This window comes from Podarcis filfolensis, assembly GCF_964270895.1.
Source record: "Podarcis filfolensis genome assembly, chromosome: 15".
In the NCBI taxonomy this organism is placed as follows: Eukaryota; Metazoa; Chordata; class Lepidosauria; order Squamata; family Lacertidae; genus Podarcis; species Podarcis filfolensis.
The window spans coordinates 31,354,958-31,372,789 of NC_139618.1; the positions used below are offsets into that span (position 1 = coordinate 31,354,958).

The 17,832-nt window shown below is 41.8% G+C and overlaps 1 protein-coding gene and 1 long non-coding RNA gene across 2 annotated transcripts in view; both read right to left on the reverse strand.

Moving 5' to 3' along the window:
* Positions 1–1,310: 1,310 nt before the first annotated feature.
* Positions 1,311–17,832, reverse strand: part of LOC310750810 — a 226,068-nt gene continuing 209,546 nt past the window's right edge. Inside the window, exon 3 of the long non-coding RNA XR_014542298.1 lies at positions 1,311–1,381. This is a non-coding gene — a long non-coding RNA (uncharacterized lncRNA). The remainder of the gene's footprint in view (positions 1,382–17,832) is intronic.
* Positions 8,782–16,561, reverse strand: LOC310750871 (gastrokine-2-like; the record flags this gene model as incomplete). Its single annotated transcript, XM_083589281.1, has 6 exons — positions 8,782–8,966; positions 10,329–10,445; positions 12,146–12,262; positions 13,505–13,642; positions 14,910–15,047; positions 16,514–16,561. 6 exons carry the CDS (start codon positions 16,559–16,561, stop codon positions 8,886–8,888), a joined length of 639 nt encoding a protein of 212 aa, XP_083445407.1. The 3' UTR covers positions 8,782–8,885.

The following is a 17,832-nucleotide window of genomic DNA, read 5'->3' on the forward strand; positions in this document are numbered from 1 at the left end:
CTTTTCTTTTCCCCACAACTGCAAGTAATATTTGGAAAGGCGGAAGAGAGAGGCAGCCAATCTTCAAAGTGAACCCGGAAGGTGTTAAAGGTTATTTGAAATGTCTACAGCTAGAAAGGCTGCAGTCAAATGGTAGTGGTTTCCCCGCCTCTGATAAGCGAACGTGGCTGTGTTGCCCAATAATATTTTTGAAATTATTTTAATTTCAAAATTATTTTAATTATTAATTAATTAAATTATTTAATTATTTTAATTATTATAATTTAAATTATTTTAATTATTTTAATTTCATTGTCTTTATTGTGCAAACCGAAACAGTATGCAGCTCGCCAGAATTCTTAGTAGGATAGTAAGGGTAGGGGTGGATCATGGGACAGGCGAGAGAAAAGGTGCAGCTGATCATCATTTTCCCCCTTACAGTATTTAGTTTTAGAGCATGACACAGCTGCTACCTCATTCATTCCACCCTTTTTTGCATACTGCTTTCGCATAAAGTATATCACAGCAGTTTAAGTAAAGTTCCAGTAAAGCAGCATGTCACTGTTAGAAGAATTCTAAGGTCTCAAATATAGAATAAATATTCATAAATGCACACATGCGTAAGTATATAAACCACACGTCTGAAATGGTACAGGAGAGCAATCCTGAAGCCATTTTTGACTCTCCCAGTGACCTCAAATATTCCTCTGCAGCGAGGGAGGCAAATGGGGAAAGCTTTCCCATTGTCTTTTCACTTAAAAATCCTTCAAACCCTGTCTTAAGGGTGTATTTGTGTATGAATAGGGTGAGCTTGTGACCTAGATTCAGGAACTAAAGTATTAACCGTCACAAATGAATGGCCAGGCTGCCCAGGTAATGCAATCAGCGACCATTATCACGTATCTTGGCAGACAAGATTTCTGCTGCAGACTGCCTCCTATGATGTATGTATGATGATTTTAGGGTGGTCTTTGGCTAAGGAGTTGGGTACTGTCAAAAGTCTTTAAAGGTTCCTGCACACTTTGTTCTTGGTCTCTCTTACCTCCTTGCAAGGAAGGGAGGGAACTCTGTTGCAACAGAAAAATAAAGATCTGCCTTACTTTTGCTGCATCCTGCCTCCATCCATTCATCTCTGACTGATCGTGGACTTGGGGGACTCAGTTCCTTGGGCAGCAAAAGCCAACCCCCCTATTTTTCTATAACATCATTAAAACCAGGCAAAGAAATCTTACCCAAGATCAAGATACAGATAGGTAGCCGTGTTGGTCTGCCATAGTCAAAACAAAAAAATTTTTTTCCCCTTCCAGTAGCACCTTAAAGACCAACTAAGACAGAGAAACCAGTAGGAGAACACTTCAATCTCCCAGGACATTCTATACAAGATCTCAAAGTAGCTGTATTACTACAAAGGAATTTCAGAAATAGACTGGAAAGAGAAGCTGCTGAATTGCAACTCATTACCAAACTTAAAACCATGGAGAGACCTGGTCTGAACAAAGACATTGGATTCTTATCTCATTATACATGACAAAGCCATTTTTCACCTTCTCACCCCTTGCTTTTTCCTGTAAGACCTATTGCAGTCGTTAAGAGTCGTCAACAGGCTCATCACAGCTATCTGCCAATCACCCATTCCCACCACCCTTCTGAGTAATACCCCTCCCCACCTTCTCACTATATAGAAGGATCTGGCAACTATACCAAGAACCAAGATCAAGAATTGCCAAGTGAATTATGGGAAACTAGTTATGGGAAAACTAGTTGCCCTTTGTACAATATTGTCAATAATTACTTCCTATGAAAGCAAATTCAAGCAGACTTTGATTTTTGATTTTTTTTAGAACAGACGCCGTGATTTTATGTTAATCCGCATTTATTTGCGCATTACCGTATGAAGTATGAAGTAATTTCGGAGGGACAGAGCTTTGTTGATTACCAATCAGAACTGCCAAATGAATCAATCAATCAAAACAAAATATAAAAACAGACAAAGAGAAAAACAAACAGCAAAGCAGAAGAGTTATAAGACATGAGCTCCAGCACTCAGCTTCAGTTTTCAGAAAGGCAAGCTGGAATGAACAGTTTCTTAAGAAAACCCAAAAAAGGAAGAGATGGTACTAACCTCCCTTGTAAGGGAGTTCTGTGTCCTCCATGTGGGGCTCTCTTAGGCATCTGGTTGGCCACTCGAGAACAGTGTGTTGGATGATCCTCAGGGTGCGTGACTCTCCCTGGGCCACCCTTCTCTCTAGTTTCTGTATACCGGTATTTATTAGTGAAGAAGGCTGATCGTCGAAGAATTGATGCTTTTGAATTCTGGTGCTGGAGGAGACTCTTGAGAGTCCCATGGACTGCAAGAAGATCAAACCTATCCATTCTTAAGGAAATCAGCCCTGAGTGCTCACTGGAAGGACAGATCGTGAAGCTGAGGCTCCAATACTTTGGCCACCTCATGAGAAGAGAAGACTCCCTGGAAAAGACCCTGATGTTGGGAAAGATGGAGGGCACAAGGAGAAGGGGACGACAGAGGACGAGATGGTTGGATAGTGTCTTCGAAGCTACAAACATGAGTCTGACTAAACTGTGGGAGGCAGTGGAAGACAGGAGTGCCTGGCGTGCTCTGGTCCATGGGGTCACGAAGAGTCGGACACGACTAAACGACTAAACAACAACAACAATTTATTAGTGAAACACAATATGCTAGAGTTATGTCCCAGCTACAGTAACACACAGTACCAGAATGAAGGCCGACATCTGAAAAAATCACACAGGATATTTTCACAAGTATAAATAGAACAAGTGTAACCTGCAACAAAATGTGGCAGCATGGAGTGTGCTCCAGTTCAGGATTTCAGTCAGTCATGCCCTTTTCGGGATACTCCATTCCCTAGGTTTTCTACCCCTCACTCAGCCAGCATTCCATGCTCACTGAATGTAGCCGCTCCTCATCAGACTGGGGTCACCCCCACCTCCTTTTTAAAATATTTTTTTTGGGTATTGCTACAGATGTTGAGATTCTCCCAGGCCTCGCAATATGTCCCTTTTGTGGATGGATGGTGCAGTTTAGGCTGTGTAAGAACCCACACTTGAAGCACTATTAGTATATAGGATTGGAGAACTGAGAAATGCAGACGCAGTTAATAGATCATTTTGATGCAGAAATGTGCACTCACCACACACACATGATGTCTTCCTGCACTTCAAAGAGCAGCCAGAAATCAGGGTGCATTTTTGCCCCTTTTGTCCTCTGAAAGCTAAATGGGCCTCTTCATTCTATAAAGACTATTGCTTGTATTCTATCCTCTCATGATGATTCTACTGTTGTATAGCAGCACCGTGTGGCACAATAAAAGCATCACACTGTCTTAGAACACTGAAGGAAGGTGTTTGTCTACTTGGGATGGAAGCACAGAGTCCACAGACAGAAATGTCAGCCTCAAGGATCACAGAATCATTGATTGATTGATTGATTGATTGATTGATTGACTGAACTTTGTTATATCCCACTTTAGGAAGCAGTAAATCTACATACATACATCTACATACATAGCAGTAAATCTACAGCAGTCACGGAATTAAAAGACTCCTGCTTCTTGGGAGGAAAGCAATGACAAACCTAGACAGCATCCTAAAAAGCAGAGACATCACCTTGCCAACAAAGGTCCGTATAGTTAAAGCTATGGTTTTCCCAGTAGCGATGTATGGAAGTGAGAGCTGGACCATAAAGAAGGCTGATTGCCGAAGTGCTGGAGGAGACTCTTGAGAGTCCCATGGACTGCAAGAAGATCAAACCTATCTATTCGTAAGGAAATCAGCCCTGAGTGCTCATTGGAAGGACAGATCCTGAAGCTGAGGCTCCAATACTTTGGCCACCTCATGAGAAGAGAAGACTCCCTGGAAAAGACCCTGATGTTGGGAAAGATGGAGGGCACAAGGAGAAGGGGACGACAGAGGACAAGATGGTTGGACAGTGTTCTCGAATAATAATAATAATAATAATAATAATAATAATAATAATTTATTATTTATACCCCGCCAGCTCGAAGCTACCAGCATGAGTTTGACCAACTGCGGGAGGCAGTGGAAGACTGGAGTGCCTGGCATGCTCTGGTCCATGGGGTCATGAAGAGTCGGACATGACTAAGCGACTAAACAACAACAACAACAACAAATCTACATACAATCTAAATCAAAGCCTGGGAGAATAGACTTCACAACAACCTGGATGATACCAATGAATGCATCAAGTGAGCTCTTTCTGAGGAGCGTGTCCCAAAGCTGCAATACCACCAAAGGAAGCTGCCTTATACTGAGTCAGACCATTGGTCCATTTAGCTCAGTATTGTCAGCACTGACTGGCAGTGGCCCACCAGGGCCTCAGAAAAGAGTCTTTCCCCGCCCTTCCAGAAGATTCTAGAGATTGAACCTGGCACTCTTTGCATGCAGAACATATGTTGTACCACCAAAACATATGCCCCCCCTACATGAAAGGCCTTGATTCTCACTTTTCTCCTGCCTAATCCAGCACAGGCCCTGTTATATAGCAAGGTGAAGTGACACGATTCAGTTAGCACCATGAGTGTGGGATAGATGAATGCAGGAACTTATATCTGAAGAGTGCACTAAGACTTTTTTTTGGTCCTACTCAAACGGGAGGCAAGGCAGGGAGGATAGACACGTCATTTGGGCTGGCAATGAGCTAACTTCTAAGGTATAGGGACCCAGAGTAGGGTTCCAGCAGTGATAAACAGGATTATATGACCAAGGGAAGGGAGAGCAATCTGAAACAACTTGAGAATTCAAAGATAGCCATTTTTGGAAATTAGCACTTCTTTGAATTTTGCAGTTCAGTTCAATGATGCATCCAAGTGGTTCTAAAAATGCACATATTTGTGTGAAAACAACACGTACAAAAATGCATTATTTTAGGAGAAACTGCTTTGCGAAAATGTGCATAGTAGGTAAAATTGCATACAAATATGTGTATATTAAGATAAATTCACACTGAAATGCTGATGAATTTTTATGAGACCTTTTAACCAAAAAATCACAAATTGATGTTGAAATGTAGAGAACTGGAACTTAATATTGGGAAACTGAGAAGATGAAGGAAACTGAAATTGACAGATTCGACCATCCCTAATATTAGAGGAGAAAATTTTGGGGATACCCTTGACACAGGATGTTTGTAGAAGAACACATATTTATTAACATACACTTGTGTTGTTCGTCCGTGGACTGAAACAGGATGTTCACATGAAATCTGAAGTACTTGTCTTAAGAACTGGCCCTTCTAAGTAACTGTCAGTATTAGCTCTTACGTTGCTCGTGTTATTAAACCTTCCGAGAATAGTTTAGGTTGGAGGTTAAAAAAATTATTTTTAAAAAAACTTTCTACCACTTCCAGTGGTCTACATGGCTCTCTAGAACAGATGTTACTACATAATAAACTGAATACTTGTCTTGAAAAGGCTGCTTAAACCAGTTTTCTTGACAAATAAACACACGTGCAGCTCCAGCAAGTATGCAATGATAGGGAAAGCTGAATCAGCTAATTTCTCTCTTTCTGGCTTATAATGGTTTATTGAGTTTTGGCAATGCACTAGTGTACAATGGCACATCACTGCCACTTCGCAACTCCCCTGGTACAAGCAACAGAAACAATGTAGGAAGCCTTGCTCCCCAGGAAGCCACTATCCATAGCGAGCAACAAACCATGGCTTCAGCAGAGGCAGACTTTAGTCTTTCAAATTTCCGTGGTGCCCTGTGCAAGGTCAAAATTTAGCAACCCTGCCTCTCACCTTCCATTCTGCTCAATTCACTATGTCATAGTTATGATGCCCTGTGGCGCCCTCTAGGCTCAGCACCCAGTGCAGTGGAACCAGTTGCGCTGCCCTAAATCTGCCTTTGGTTTAAGGCTGGCTAATGACCATGACTTGTTGGGAAGAAACCAGTTGCAACCCAGAGTTTGGCCATTACCAGAAAGCACAGGTTCCTTGGTTTCTCTCTTATACCAGGGAAGGAGGAAAGCAAGAAAAATTGGGCAGTGTGTACAACCCACTGCTCAGTCCAATAAGTCATGATAAGTAAGAAATGGTGGTTTATTGTGATGTGCATACCAGGCTACTAACAAGTAGTTAAATGCACAGGAGCTTCTGATATAAAAGGAGCTGGCAAGCTAAGACATGCCTGTATGGCAGGAGATGATGATAAGTAGCAGACACCAGGCAGGCATAATATGCAGAAAGGACATTCCTTTTGTTTCTGTATTTTGGTCTAAGTCTGTCTTCCCTACTTTCTTGACCTTGTAGGTTGGAAGCCAGCAAGTAGAACTGAACCATGACAGCAAGAGAAGAGAACCACTTCTCTCTCTTTTTCTTTCCCTTGCTGCTATCTCTGAGGAATCAAGCAAGGCACCAACACAAGGAAACTTTTTGCATGATCCATAACATTTCCCAGGCCATTGCTCACGTATATTATTGTCAGATGCAAATGTAGACTTTTAAAAGTCAAATGTCCTTTCTAGAACTTACTGGTGACCTTTCTATTTCTGTAAAAGAGTTGGTGGGGATGATTTAATTATTTATTTTCTCAATACTTTTTCATTTTTTAAAAATAGTAACATAATGCTATTTAGCAATTGGGGGGATAATTATTATTATTATTGTTATTGTTATTATTATTTATTTGTACTCCGCCCATCTGGCTGGGTTTCCCCAGCCACTCTGGGCAGCTTCCAACAAAGATTAAAAATACATTAAAATATCACACATTAAAAACTTCCCTGAACAGGTGTCTTCTAAAAGTCAAATAATTGTTTATCTCTTTGACATCTGATCAGAGGGTGTTCTACAGGGCGGGTGCCACTCCCGAGAAGGCCCTCTGCCTGGTTCCCTGTAGCTTTGCTTCTCGCAATGAGGGAACCACCAGAAGTCCATTGGCGGTGGACCTCAGCGTCCGGGCAGAACGATGGGGGTGGAGACGCTCCTTCAGGTAGACTGGGCTGAGGCCATTTAGGGCTTTAAAGGTCAACACCAACATTTTGAATTGTGCTCAGAAACGTACTGGAAGCCAATGTAGGTCTTTCAAGACCGGTGTTATGTGTTAATAAGATTAAGAAAAATTATTCAATGAAACCAGTAGTTCAAGATTACTCTAGTGGGAACAGAAACTCACACTGGGTCAGTTAGACGAGGCTGTTCAAGGGGAGGGTCACCACTGATTCTTCAGCCAAGATCACCAGGAAGCAATAAAACAGACAAGATCTGCAAACTGGAATTTTTTAATCATCCTTGGAAAAGACCTTTTACTGAATTTGACTTACTTGTGTGTACATATAAAAAGTATTTTGGTTGTGGAGGACTTTACTGGATAATATAGTGCTATATTAAATGTGCTGTGTGGAACCTTCATTTTAATTCCACTTCTAATTAATGAAAAGCAATGTGCTTTGTGGTGTTAAATGGCTCTAGGAAGAAGCAGTCCACCATTACACCTTTACTGCAGTGTGATGAAGGCAATGGAGTTCTGCAGATAAACTAGCAAGCTGAGTCTGACAGAAAGTCCCCTGTTCGTGTGGAATGCTATGGACATGGTGTATCTTGATTTCAATAAGGCCTTTGACAAAGCCCTCCATGATATTCTTGCAGAGAAACTGGTAAAACGTGGGCTGGATGAGGTTACTGTCAGGTGGATTTGAATCTGGTTGACTGACCCAACCCAAAGAGTACTCACTAATGGGTCCTCAATAGGGACAAATGTAAGGTTCCATCCTTATGTGGGGATAACCAGCTGCACAAATATAAGATGGGGAGGACGGGACACCTGGCTTGCTAGCAGTACATGAGAAAAGGATCTAGGGGACTTAGTAGACCACGAGCTTAACATGAGTGTGATGCACCGTATTTGGTGGGATTGTAAAAAGGTAAAAGCTTATTGGGAAATGATATATAATGAATTGAAGAAAATGTTGAAAATAACTTTTGTAAAAAAAACAGAAGCCTTTCTACTAGGTATTTTAGGCCAAGATATACCGAAAGAAAAGAGGACTTTATTTATGTATGCCACTACAGCAGCGAGAATGTTGATTGCACAAAATTGGAAGACTGGAGAAATACCAACTAAAGAACAATGGCAGGAGAAGCTGATGAACTATGCAGAACTGGCAAAAATGACAGACAGACTAAGAGAAAAAGACGACAGTGACTTTAAAAAAGAATGGGAACCATTTATATTATACTTGCAGAAACAAAGAAAGCCTATAGACCTGATGGCATGATTTAAATAAACATCCACATTATTAGTATTAGAACATGTGTTGAAGATAGAGAAATAATATGGTGTATTCATTGCTATTTTTATGATTTTAGGTTTGATGTTATTGTATGAATATGTTATTAGTAGTTTTTTCTTTTAGGAGGTAGCAAAGTGGGTGAAAGAAGAAACAAATCAGAAGCAGAAGTTAGGGGAAGCCCAGGAGGGGAGGGAGGAAGGAATGCATAGTAAATGTTATGAATATGAGATGTATGCAATGAATGAAAAAGGAAAATGAATAAACAAAATTCAAAAAAACAAAAACAAAACATGAGCATGATGCATCACATGGCGGAGGGAGCAAGCTTGTTTTATCCTGCTCCGGAGTCTTAGACTTCATCCAATGGCTTCAAGTTACAAGAAAGTAGAATCCGACTAAACATCTGGAAGAATTTTCTGGCAGAGCTGTTTGACAGTGGAACAGATTCCCTCGGAAGATGGTGAACTTGGAGGCTTTCAAACAGAGGTTGGATGGCCATTTCTCATGGATGCTTTAGTTGAAATTCCGGCTTTGTAGGGAATTGGACTATATGACTCTTGGGTCCCTTTCAACTCTACAATTCTATTATTCTACATATGGTCAGACTATCACTTTGTCACAGTAACAGTGTTAAACAGAGTTTAAGAATCAGAAGCCCTCCACACAGCAATCCACTTCTTTGTGCTTTGTGGTTGTTCTGGAAAAGAAGAAGAAGAATTTACTGGAGTGAGGAGTTGACTCCCATTTCTCATTAATAGGGAAAATGCCATCTACAGATGAAATGTAACATTAAGGTAGCACTTGATACACAAAGCCATGGCAAAGAGGAGCCAGGGCAGTCAAGTGAAATTTCATCTGGATGGGTGGGCCTACTGAAGTTGCATATCGTCAACGAATGCATGCTTCTTATCCTTTGAGTGGATTGTGTACACACCCCTAAATGCGCCATACATTTAAAGCAGTAATATACCACCTTAAACACTCATCGCTTTCCCAAATGATTTATGGGAACTGTAGTTGGTTAGGGGTGCTGAGAGTTGTTAAAAGGTAAAGGTACCCCTGCCCATACGGGCCAGTCTTGACAGACTCTAGGGTTGTGCACTCATCTCACTCTAGAGGCCGGGAGCCAGCGCTGTCCGCAGACACTTCCGGGTCACGTGGCCAGCGTGACAAGCTGCATCTGGCGAGCCAGCGCAGCACACGGAACGCCATTTACCTTCCCGCTAGTAAGCGGTCCCTATTTATCTACTTGCACCTGGGGGTGCTTTTGAACTGCTAGGTTGGCAGGCGCTGGGACCGAGCAACGGGAGCGCACCCCGCCGCAGGGATTCCAACCGCCGACCTTTCGATCGGCAAGTCCTAGGCACTGAGGCTTTTACCCACAGCGCCACCCGCGTTCCCGCTGAGAGACCCTTATTCCCTTCATTGAGCTACAGTTTCCTGAGTAGTTTTAATAATCAGTACATTTCTCCATCTAGTCCAGGGGTAGGCGAGTAGTCAAGATATTATGGACAACAACTCCCAACATCCCAAATTGTTGGCTGTACTGGCTAAGGTGTATGGGAGTTATACTCCAGAATATCTGGAGGGCATCAGTTTGCCTGCCCATTATCCTGTTGTTGTTTTTTACAGTAGCCAACTAGATGCTTCTTGGAAACCCAAAAGCAGGAGAAGATGCCTATAGGCCTCTCCTATGGGGTCAGGGGAGAGCCGGCCCTACCATCAGTTAGAGAGTGGTTTGGGGTGTCAGAAAAGGCCAGAAAACTTAGTTATTTAATTCTTTATTTTAGCCTAATTTATTTCCCCCCACACCCCATTTCTTCTTACCTGTTCACATATAATTAAAAATAAATTAACAAATTAATGATAATATTTTATACACACATGCCTACATATGCTTACATGTATAGTTGTCCATACTGAAATAATCCTTACTTTTGATATTATTTCTTTGTCACTTGGGTTCATGTGACTTTGTCTTTTCTTACTTACTGGGGGAATGGCACTATGGTCTTTTCAGTGAATGTATGATCCAAAACCCCCCCCTGCAGTATTTTACCTCAGCCCAGTACACAGGGACATCACTGCAGAGGATATTCACTGTGGTTCCTAAAGTTGTGCGATCTGCCAGTTCTCCTTGCTTGAAGGTGTAGGACACGTGGTCATCTCCTGAGCCCTTGTAGGAAACAAGGTGAAATTTAGTATATGGGTAGTGCAGATTTTCACTTAGATGTCAAGGTGTCAATGCTCTGGTTCCTTGGTTTTGAGGAATGCTCACAGTGGTGCAGCTAATTTTAGACCTTGTATTTAGTGGTCTTAGCCTCCCACCTGCGGTTTAGACAGTCATTTATTTTGCAAAGCATACAATCAACATTTCTCATCTCCTCCCCCCCATCCAATGCCTGCTATTCCAGCTTTACAACCTCTTCTACATTCCTAAAATGTTAATGCAAAAAAACCCACAAACAAATCTGAGGTGGTTGTTTTTTAGTACAATACTTTGAGCATCTGCAGTTTCATAATTTCAACTTATAAATTATAGCACTAGCAAGAGCACAGGAATAAATTGGGGTTTGCTTCTCCTGGCCTGATGCTTAAAGGCACATTAAGCAATGTTTCATTGTAGTAAACGGCTATATCTATCATCTATCTATATCTGTCTATCTGTCTATCTATCTATCATCTATCATCTATCATCTATCATCTATCATCTATCATCTATCTATCATCTATCATCTATCATTTATCATCTATCTATCTATCTATCATCTATCATCTACAGTATATCTATCTATCTAATCTATCTATCTATCTATCTATCTATCTATCTATCTATCTATCATCTATCTATCATCTATCTATCTATCATCTATCATCTATCATCTATCTATCTTTCTTTCTTTCTATCCATATCTATCTATCATCTATCTATCTAATCTATCTATCTATCTATCTATTTATCTAAACATAAGAAAATGAGCATCTGCAATTATGTCCATGCCTACCAGGTCATCTTCCGACAATACAGTGCTTTTTAAAATAAGAAGAAAGGAAGGATGCTCTAGTGAACAGTGCCAGGAGGACAGCAGATGATGGGAGGCTTGTTTGCTGCTGCCCCCATTATCTGCCACTCTCTGGGCTTCCAGACACTCCAAATGTCCTATTTTCCAGGAACAGTCCTGGATTTACAGTAGCCATCCCAGTTCTGATCCCAGAATCTCCTGCTTTATCCTTAAAGGTAAAGGTAAAGGGACCCCTGACCATTAGGTCCAGTCGCGGACGACTCTGGGGTTGCGGCACTCATCTCGCTTTATTGGCCGACCTTCTGATTGGCAATTCCTAGGCTCTGTGGTTTAACCCACAGCGCCACCCATGTCCCTCGCTTTATCCTTAGGATGTCCCTATTTTCACTGAGAAATGTTGGAGGGTATGGAGTTTTGCGATCCCTGAGCCAAGGAGATAAGTAACTATACAACCTTTAGGAGACATCTAAAGCCAACCCTGTATAGAGCAAGTTTTTTTTAAAAAATGCTAAATGTTTTATTATAGTTTTATATATGTTGGAACCTGCCCAGAATGGTTGGGGCAACCCAGCCAGATGGGTGGGGTATAAATAATAAAATTATTATTATTATTATGGAATAGGACAACCTGATTTTCACTGCAGAAATTTTGGAGGGTATGGGCTTCTGCCTCAATGTCTAATCCTAGCTGCCCTACTGAAGCAGTCAGTTAAGGTTTCTGGTACACAGCACAATCTACATGAAATGTAAGGGGAAAATGGGGAAATGGTGCTCTCTGCTACCCCATTCTCTCAACTGCACTATTATTTAATAAGTGTTGGGGAGAGATTCTCCACACCCCATATCTTCTTACTTGTTCATCAAAGTGCTCTATTCCTTGGGTGATTTCATGTAGGCTGGGCACATCAACTGAATCCATTGCCACCACTGAGCATTGTTTTCTGTCCTGAATTCGGAAGCCGATCAGACGCTAGGAACAAAGCAGGAAGCAGAGAAGATTTGGGGATAAATTAAGGAATGCCCTTCTCCAAGTGTGCAGCTGGCACTGTGCTTTAAACAGGGGGTGGGAGGCAAGTTCCTTGCTAGAGATTATTAGGAAATGGATTGGAAAGAAAAACTGCTAATATCATAATACCGTTACGCAAGTCTGTTGGTTGTTGCAGTGACATAGAATGTGGGGGGCAGGGGGGCTGTTGTCCCGGGCACAAAATTTGGGGATGGCATAAAAATTCAAAAGAAAAATAAACCACTTTGAGGTTGTTGTTTTTTTAAAAAAACACACAATCAAGTGGTGTCAAGCAGTGTAAAAATTACATGGAATAAATAATAATAATAAAATAAACAGCCGCTGACCCTGTCCCCTCTCCCTGCTGGGAAGACCCTTCCCCACCACCATCATTGCGCAGCCCTGATAGGAACCATGGGTCAGGGCAGAGCTTTCCAAACTGTGCGTCGCAACACATCAGTGTGTCAGCTTCAGTGTGTAAGTGTGTCTTGCAAACGCTCCCCATTCTCCTCCTGGGGCTGGAAAAGGGTTAGTTTAACCTCTGGTTTGCTAGTAAAACTGAATTACTGTGTCCCGAAATCATGCATGTCTAAAAAGTTTGTCACCAACGTGAAAAGTTTGGAAAGCTCTGGATTAGGGAGAGCCCCGGGCACTGGCAATCCACGCTATGCCCCAGTCTTATTGTAAACTGCAACCTCCAGTTTGTAATTAATGTAAGGTTGCCATACGTCTGGAATTTCCCAGACATGTGTCCAGGGGGAATTTTTTTTGGAAAATTAGCAAAATGTCCTGGATTTATAGCTCAACAACTTTGAGTTTCTATAAAAAAAATACCGGTAACTTTTGTGTCCTGAATTTTTCTTCTAGAAATATGGCAACCCTAAATTAACACCAAGCCACAATTTTTTTGAAAGCAAAACTAAACTCAGCAGAAGTCGTCCTCCTGGGAGGAGGAAAATGGAGGAGGCAGCACATGAGCTCAAGGCTTTGTTTGGACTCATAGAAGCTCATCTACATACTGCTAAACCAAGCTTTAGTGTCCCATGTTTACTGGGCTGTGAATTAAGAAAGACACCATGGGTTCCAGTGTAATGTCGCAGAAGATCCTGTAGGGACAGAACTCTAAGACTATTCAGTTCAACCACCTGAGATGGTAAAATGTCTTAGAACGTTTTGATGTCCACCTAGAATATATTTGACACTTACGTGTTTATAGTCGTAGACAACAGTTGCTGAGGTCGTATTGCTCTGGATATGAAAGGCAGCAACACTTTCCTGGTTGTTCACCATCACAGTTTGCTCAACCACTTCGCCATCTCCTGTATTACTAGTGATTTTAATTATCTACAAAGGAGAGAGACAAGTTTCAACAGGGAAATGCATTTTCTATGTTCCTGGTACTTTGCATGGTTGATCTCGAAGTACAAATCTGAAGCATTTTAGTTGGTGCTATAGAGTCATATCAAAATAAAGGAGACATGGCAAGAGGGTGTGATCCTGCTCCCTAGCTCATGCATTTAATAAACACACAAGCACTTTTCAGATTATTAATATGTGTGTAGCAGTGATGGATTAAATTTTAATCTCTAAATAAATGCCGAATTGGCAATCATAGAGAAGGGAAGTTGTCTGTTCCCATAATTCTCCCTGTTTCTGTGTACATTACTGAGGTCCAATTAAATTCCTTAACAATGATGTAAGCATATTTATTATAGAGAGACTTGATTCTAGTGTTACTATTTCCACCTTCAAATAACTTGTGGAGGGAGGAATAATGCTATTCCTTCCACCGTGTCCCTGTGTGCATGGGCAAAGGTTTTCTCCACTTATGCTGCTAGAGATCTTTTAGTTGCAGGACCTGGGATTTAGAACTTTGGGCTGGTATCTGGCAATTTGTGCACTTAAAACCTAAACTAAACAAAGTCCCAAATAACCCAATAGAGCTGGGAATAGGGAACCTGTGTCCCTCCACATGCTGTTGGACTACATTTCCCATCAGCCTTGACCCTTGGCTATGATGACTGGGCTGATGGGAGCTAGAATCCAACAACATCTGGAGTATCACAGGTTCCCCACCCTTGGTCTAAGGATTGCAGAGATAATGGGTTGTATCCTGCTAAATTCTTTTCAGATTGGATCCATTGACATTAATGAACCTAAGTTAGTCATGTTCATTAATTTCAAGGGATCTACTTGGAGTGGGATCAGCACTGGATACAACCCAGTGTATGTGAGACACTTTGAACACTCCAAAACACCTTATGAAATGGTAATATGATGACATCCCAAATGGAAAACTCATATTGAGAGGACGTATACCTCTGAATCTCAAATACCATCAACAAAATTATTTGACTTCATGACCTCCTTCTCATCCAAAATCAGACTGGCAGGGTTCATCAGCACCAACACTGGCCCTGCACATCCCCCTATGGAATGAGTGGCTGGTCTGCAAGCCAATGTTTAAATTTCCTATAATATGTCAGAGTGATTCTCCCTTGGACACTGTGAAGAATTTCAAATGATGATCAGTAGCTTAGCCGCTGCTGTAGCCAATGATCAGCCTTACTCTTTTGAATGACACTAGCTTTCTTTTCAGTCTTCTACTCACCCTTTCGGTGTGTTGCTGCGACATGTAAACTCCAATGAGAATCGCTCCAATAATGATAATGGCCAGAAGCACCAGGATGACAGAGATGAGGATCATTTGCTTCCTGTCCTTAGGCACTCTGGGTATAAACCTGAGGGCCTGGGAAAGAGAGACAGGGGCTTAGCTGGGAAAGGTCAGACCATTACTCTCTCCACCCACAGATTCCCATCCATATGGCACTTTCTGAGACAGTGAGCTGCAACACGGTTTAAGCAGGACAGCCGTGGGAGCTTCCTATTTCAAGTAAAGGCTTTTTGTGAGGAAGGTTATATTTTAATACTAAAAAAAGGAACCATTTCTTGAAACACGAATCAAGTAACAGGTCTAGAGAATGCAGAAATCATTGTTTTAATTTCTGTGCCTACCTTAGAATGGTAGGATTTGCAGGATTGTGCCTTGCACATAATTAAAACTTAATAATTGTTGAGTACCATATTTTTCGCTCTATAATATGCACCAGACCATAAGACGCACCTAGTTTTTGGAGGAGGAAAACAAGAACAAAAATATTCTGAATCTCAGAAGCCAGAACAAGAAGAGGGATCGCTGCGCAGCGAAAGCAGCCATCCCTCTTGCTGCTCTGGCTTCTGGGATAGCTGCACAGCCTGCACTCACTCCATATGACGCACACACATTTCCCCTTACTTTTTAGGAGGAAAAAAGTGAGTCTTATAGAGCAAAAAATACGGTAATTTTAGCCGCAATTCTATGGCCCATGGGATCGTGCTCAAGGGGCCATAGGATACATCAGAGCTCCTTTTGCAGTCTTGGAGACTGAGACTAGCAGTGGCTTTTCAGTTTTTCAGGCAGGATTTTCCCCCAGCCCTATCTGGGGACACCAGGGAATTGACCCCAGGACCTTTTGCAGGCAAAAATGTGCCCAATCATCGAGCTTTCTCTTCAGGGAAGCAAGCTAGTTTAAGAGGGTTTAAGAGGGTGCAGACCAGGCTACATAGGACACCAGTGGCACTGTGATCTAAACCACTGAGCCTCTTGGGCTTGCCGATCGGAAGGTTGGTGGTTCGAATCCCCGTGATGGAGTGAGCTTCTGTTGCTCTGTCCAAGCTTCTGCCAACCTGGCAGTTTGAAAGCATACCAGTGCAAGTAGATAAATAGGTACTACGGTGGCAGGAAGGTAATCAGCGTTTCCATGCACTGTGGCTTATGTCATGGTGTTCTGATGCACCAAAAGCGGTTTAGTCATGCTGGCCTCATGACCCGGAAAGCTGTCTGTGGACGAACACTGGCACCCTCGGCCTGAAAGCGAGATGAGCACTGCAACCCCATAGTCGTCTTTGACTGGACTATGGGGTCCTTTACCTTTTACCTTTACCTTTTTACATAGGACACACAGCTCTCTCATCTTCATGGCTACCCCTCATCTTCCATCAACCGCAACCTGAAGCTGGTGCCTCATCCTGCCTAATGATATGGCAGGCCGTACTTGTGTCAGCATCTGTCAGTTTTGCTACTGAGTTATTATCAAAATGAGTTCTCTTGCACACCCCAAATACCATTTTCTGTCAAATAGGTTCCCCGCCCTCCAAAAAATCTACAGTACTTACTATGGGTTCTGATGACATGTTGACCTGACAGCCGACTTTGGAGTCCATCTCTGCTGCGATGTCAAATGAAAACTACCGTAGCCAGTTCACTTTTATAGGAAGATCTATGGGCAGGATGAGGCCAAAGGTTCCTGACAAACTCGATCATGGGAAATATGATCACCAGTAATTACATCTGACCTGGCATTTGACCTCCTTTAGCTGAAGGGGGATTTTCTAGTTGAGCAGTATACCATGGAGAGAGCTTTGGAAAGCACAGCAAACCCCCACAAAAACTAGAATTTTCACATTTTTAACAGTGACTTAGCAACTGATTACCCAACATATTGAGGTTCTCTCTTAAATTTGTTAATCAAGGGTTATAGCCAACTGAGGTATACTTGGAATAGACCTATTGAAATTAATGAACTTAAGTTAGTCATGTCCATTAACTCTAGTAGGTTGGCTGTGAGTAGGACTTGAATTGGATACAGCCCCAATTATTTAACTATAATGGGTTCAGGAAGTCCCTGGGCATTCTGGGTTGAGATGTGGTTATAGGCAACCGAAGATGACCTCACTTGCAATGGTCCATGAATGACATCACACCAGGTGTAAGCACCCTAGGACAGCTTCCTGGGCCCTGGTAGGGTGCACCAGCACTAATGCTTGCCTTGGGTTCTTTACATCAGGTAGCAGGGTCTGTGCACCCCCATTTCATTTATTTTTATATATATAAATTTTTATTAATTTTCCAACATATATTAAGACACAATACAACTGACAATACATAAACAAACAAACATATAAACACGTATAATTTCATAACCTCTTTTTCTTAAACCTTATTTCAACGACTTCCCCATACCTCCCTTTTCTGCATCCCTGTTTTAAACTTTTCCAGCAACCCCTAATTTCAATTACTTATAATTCACTTTCTTTAATCCTTTTTCTCTTACCCAATTATTTGTCACTGCAATTCTGTTTTACATTACCCATGACATTTTAGAACTCATTAATTTTACAACAGTTCTTAAGATAAACTTTAAATTTCTTCCAATCTTCTTCCACCGTCTCTTTTCCTTGGTCGCGGATTCTGCCAGTCATCTCGGCCAGTCCCATATAGTCTATCACCTTCGTCTGCCACTCTTCCAGCGTGGGTAGTTCTTGTGTCTTCCAATACTTTGCTAAAAGAACTCTTGCTGCTGTTGTAGCATACATAAAGAACGTCCTATCTTTCCTTGACACCAATTGACCTACCATGCCCAGGAGAAAGGCCTCTGGTTTCTTATGAAAGGTACACTTAAGGACCTTCTTAATTTCATTATAGATCATTTGTG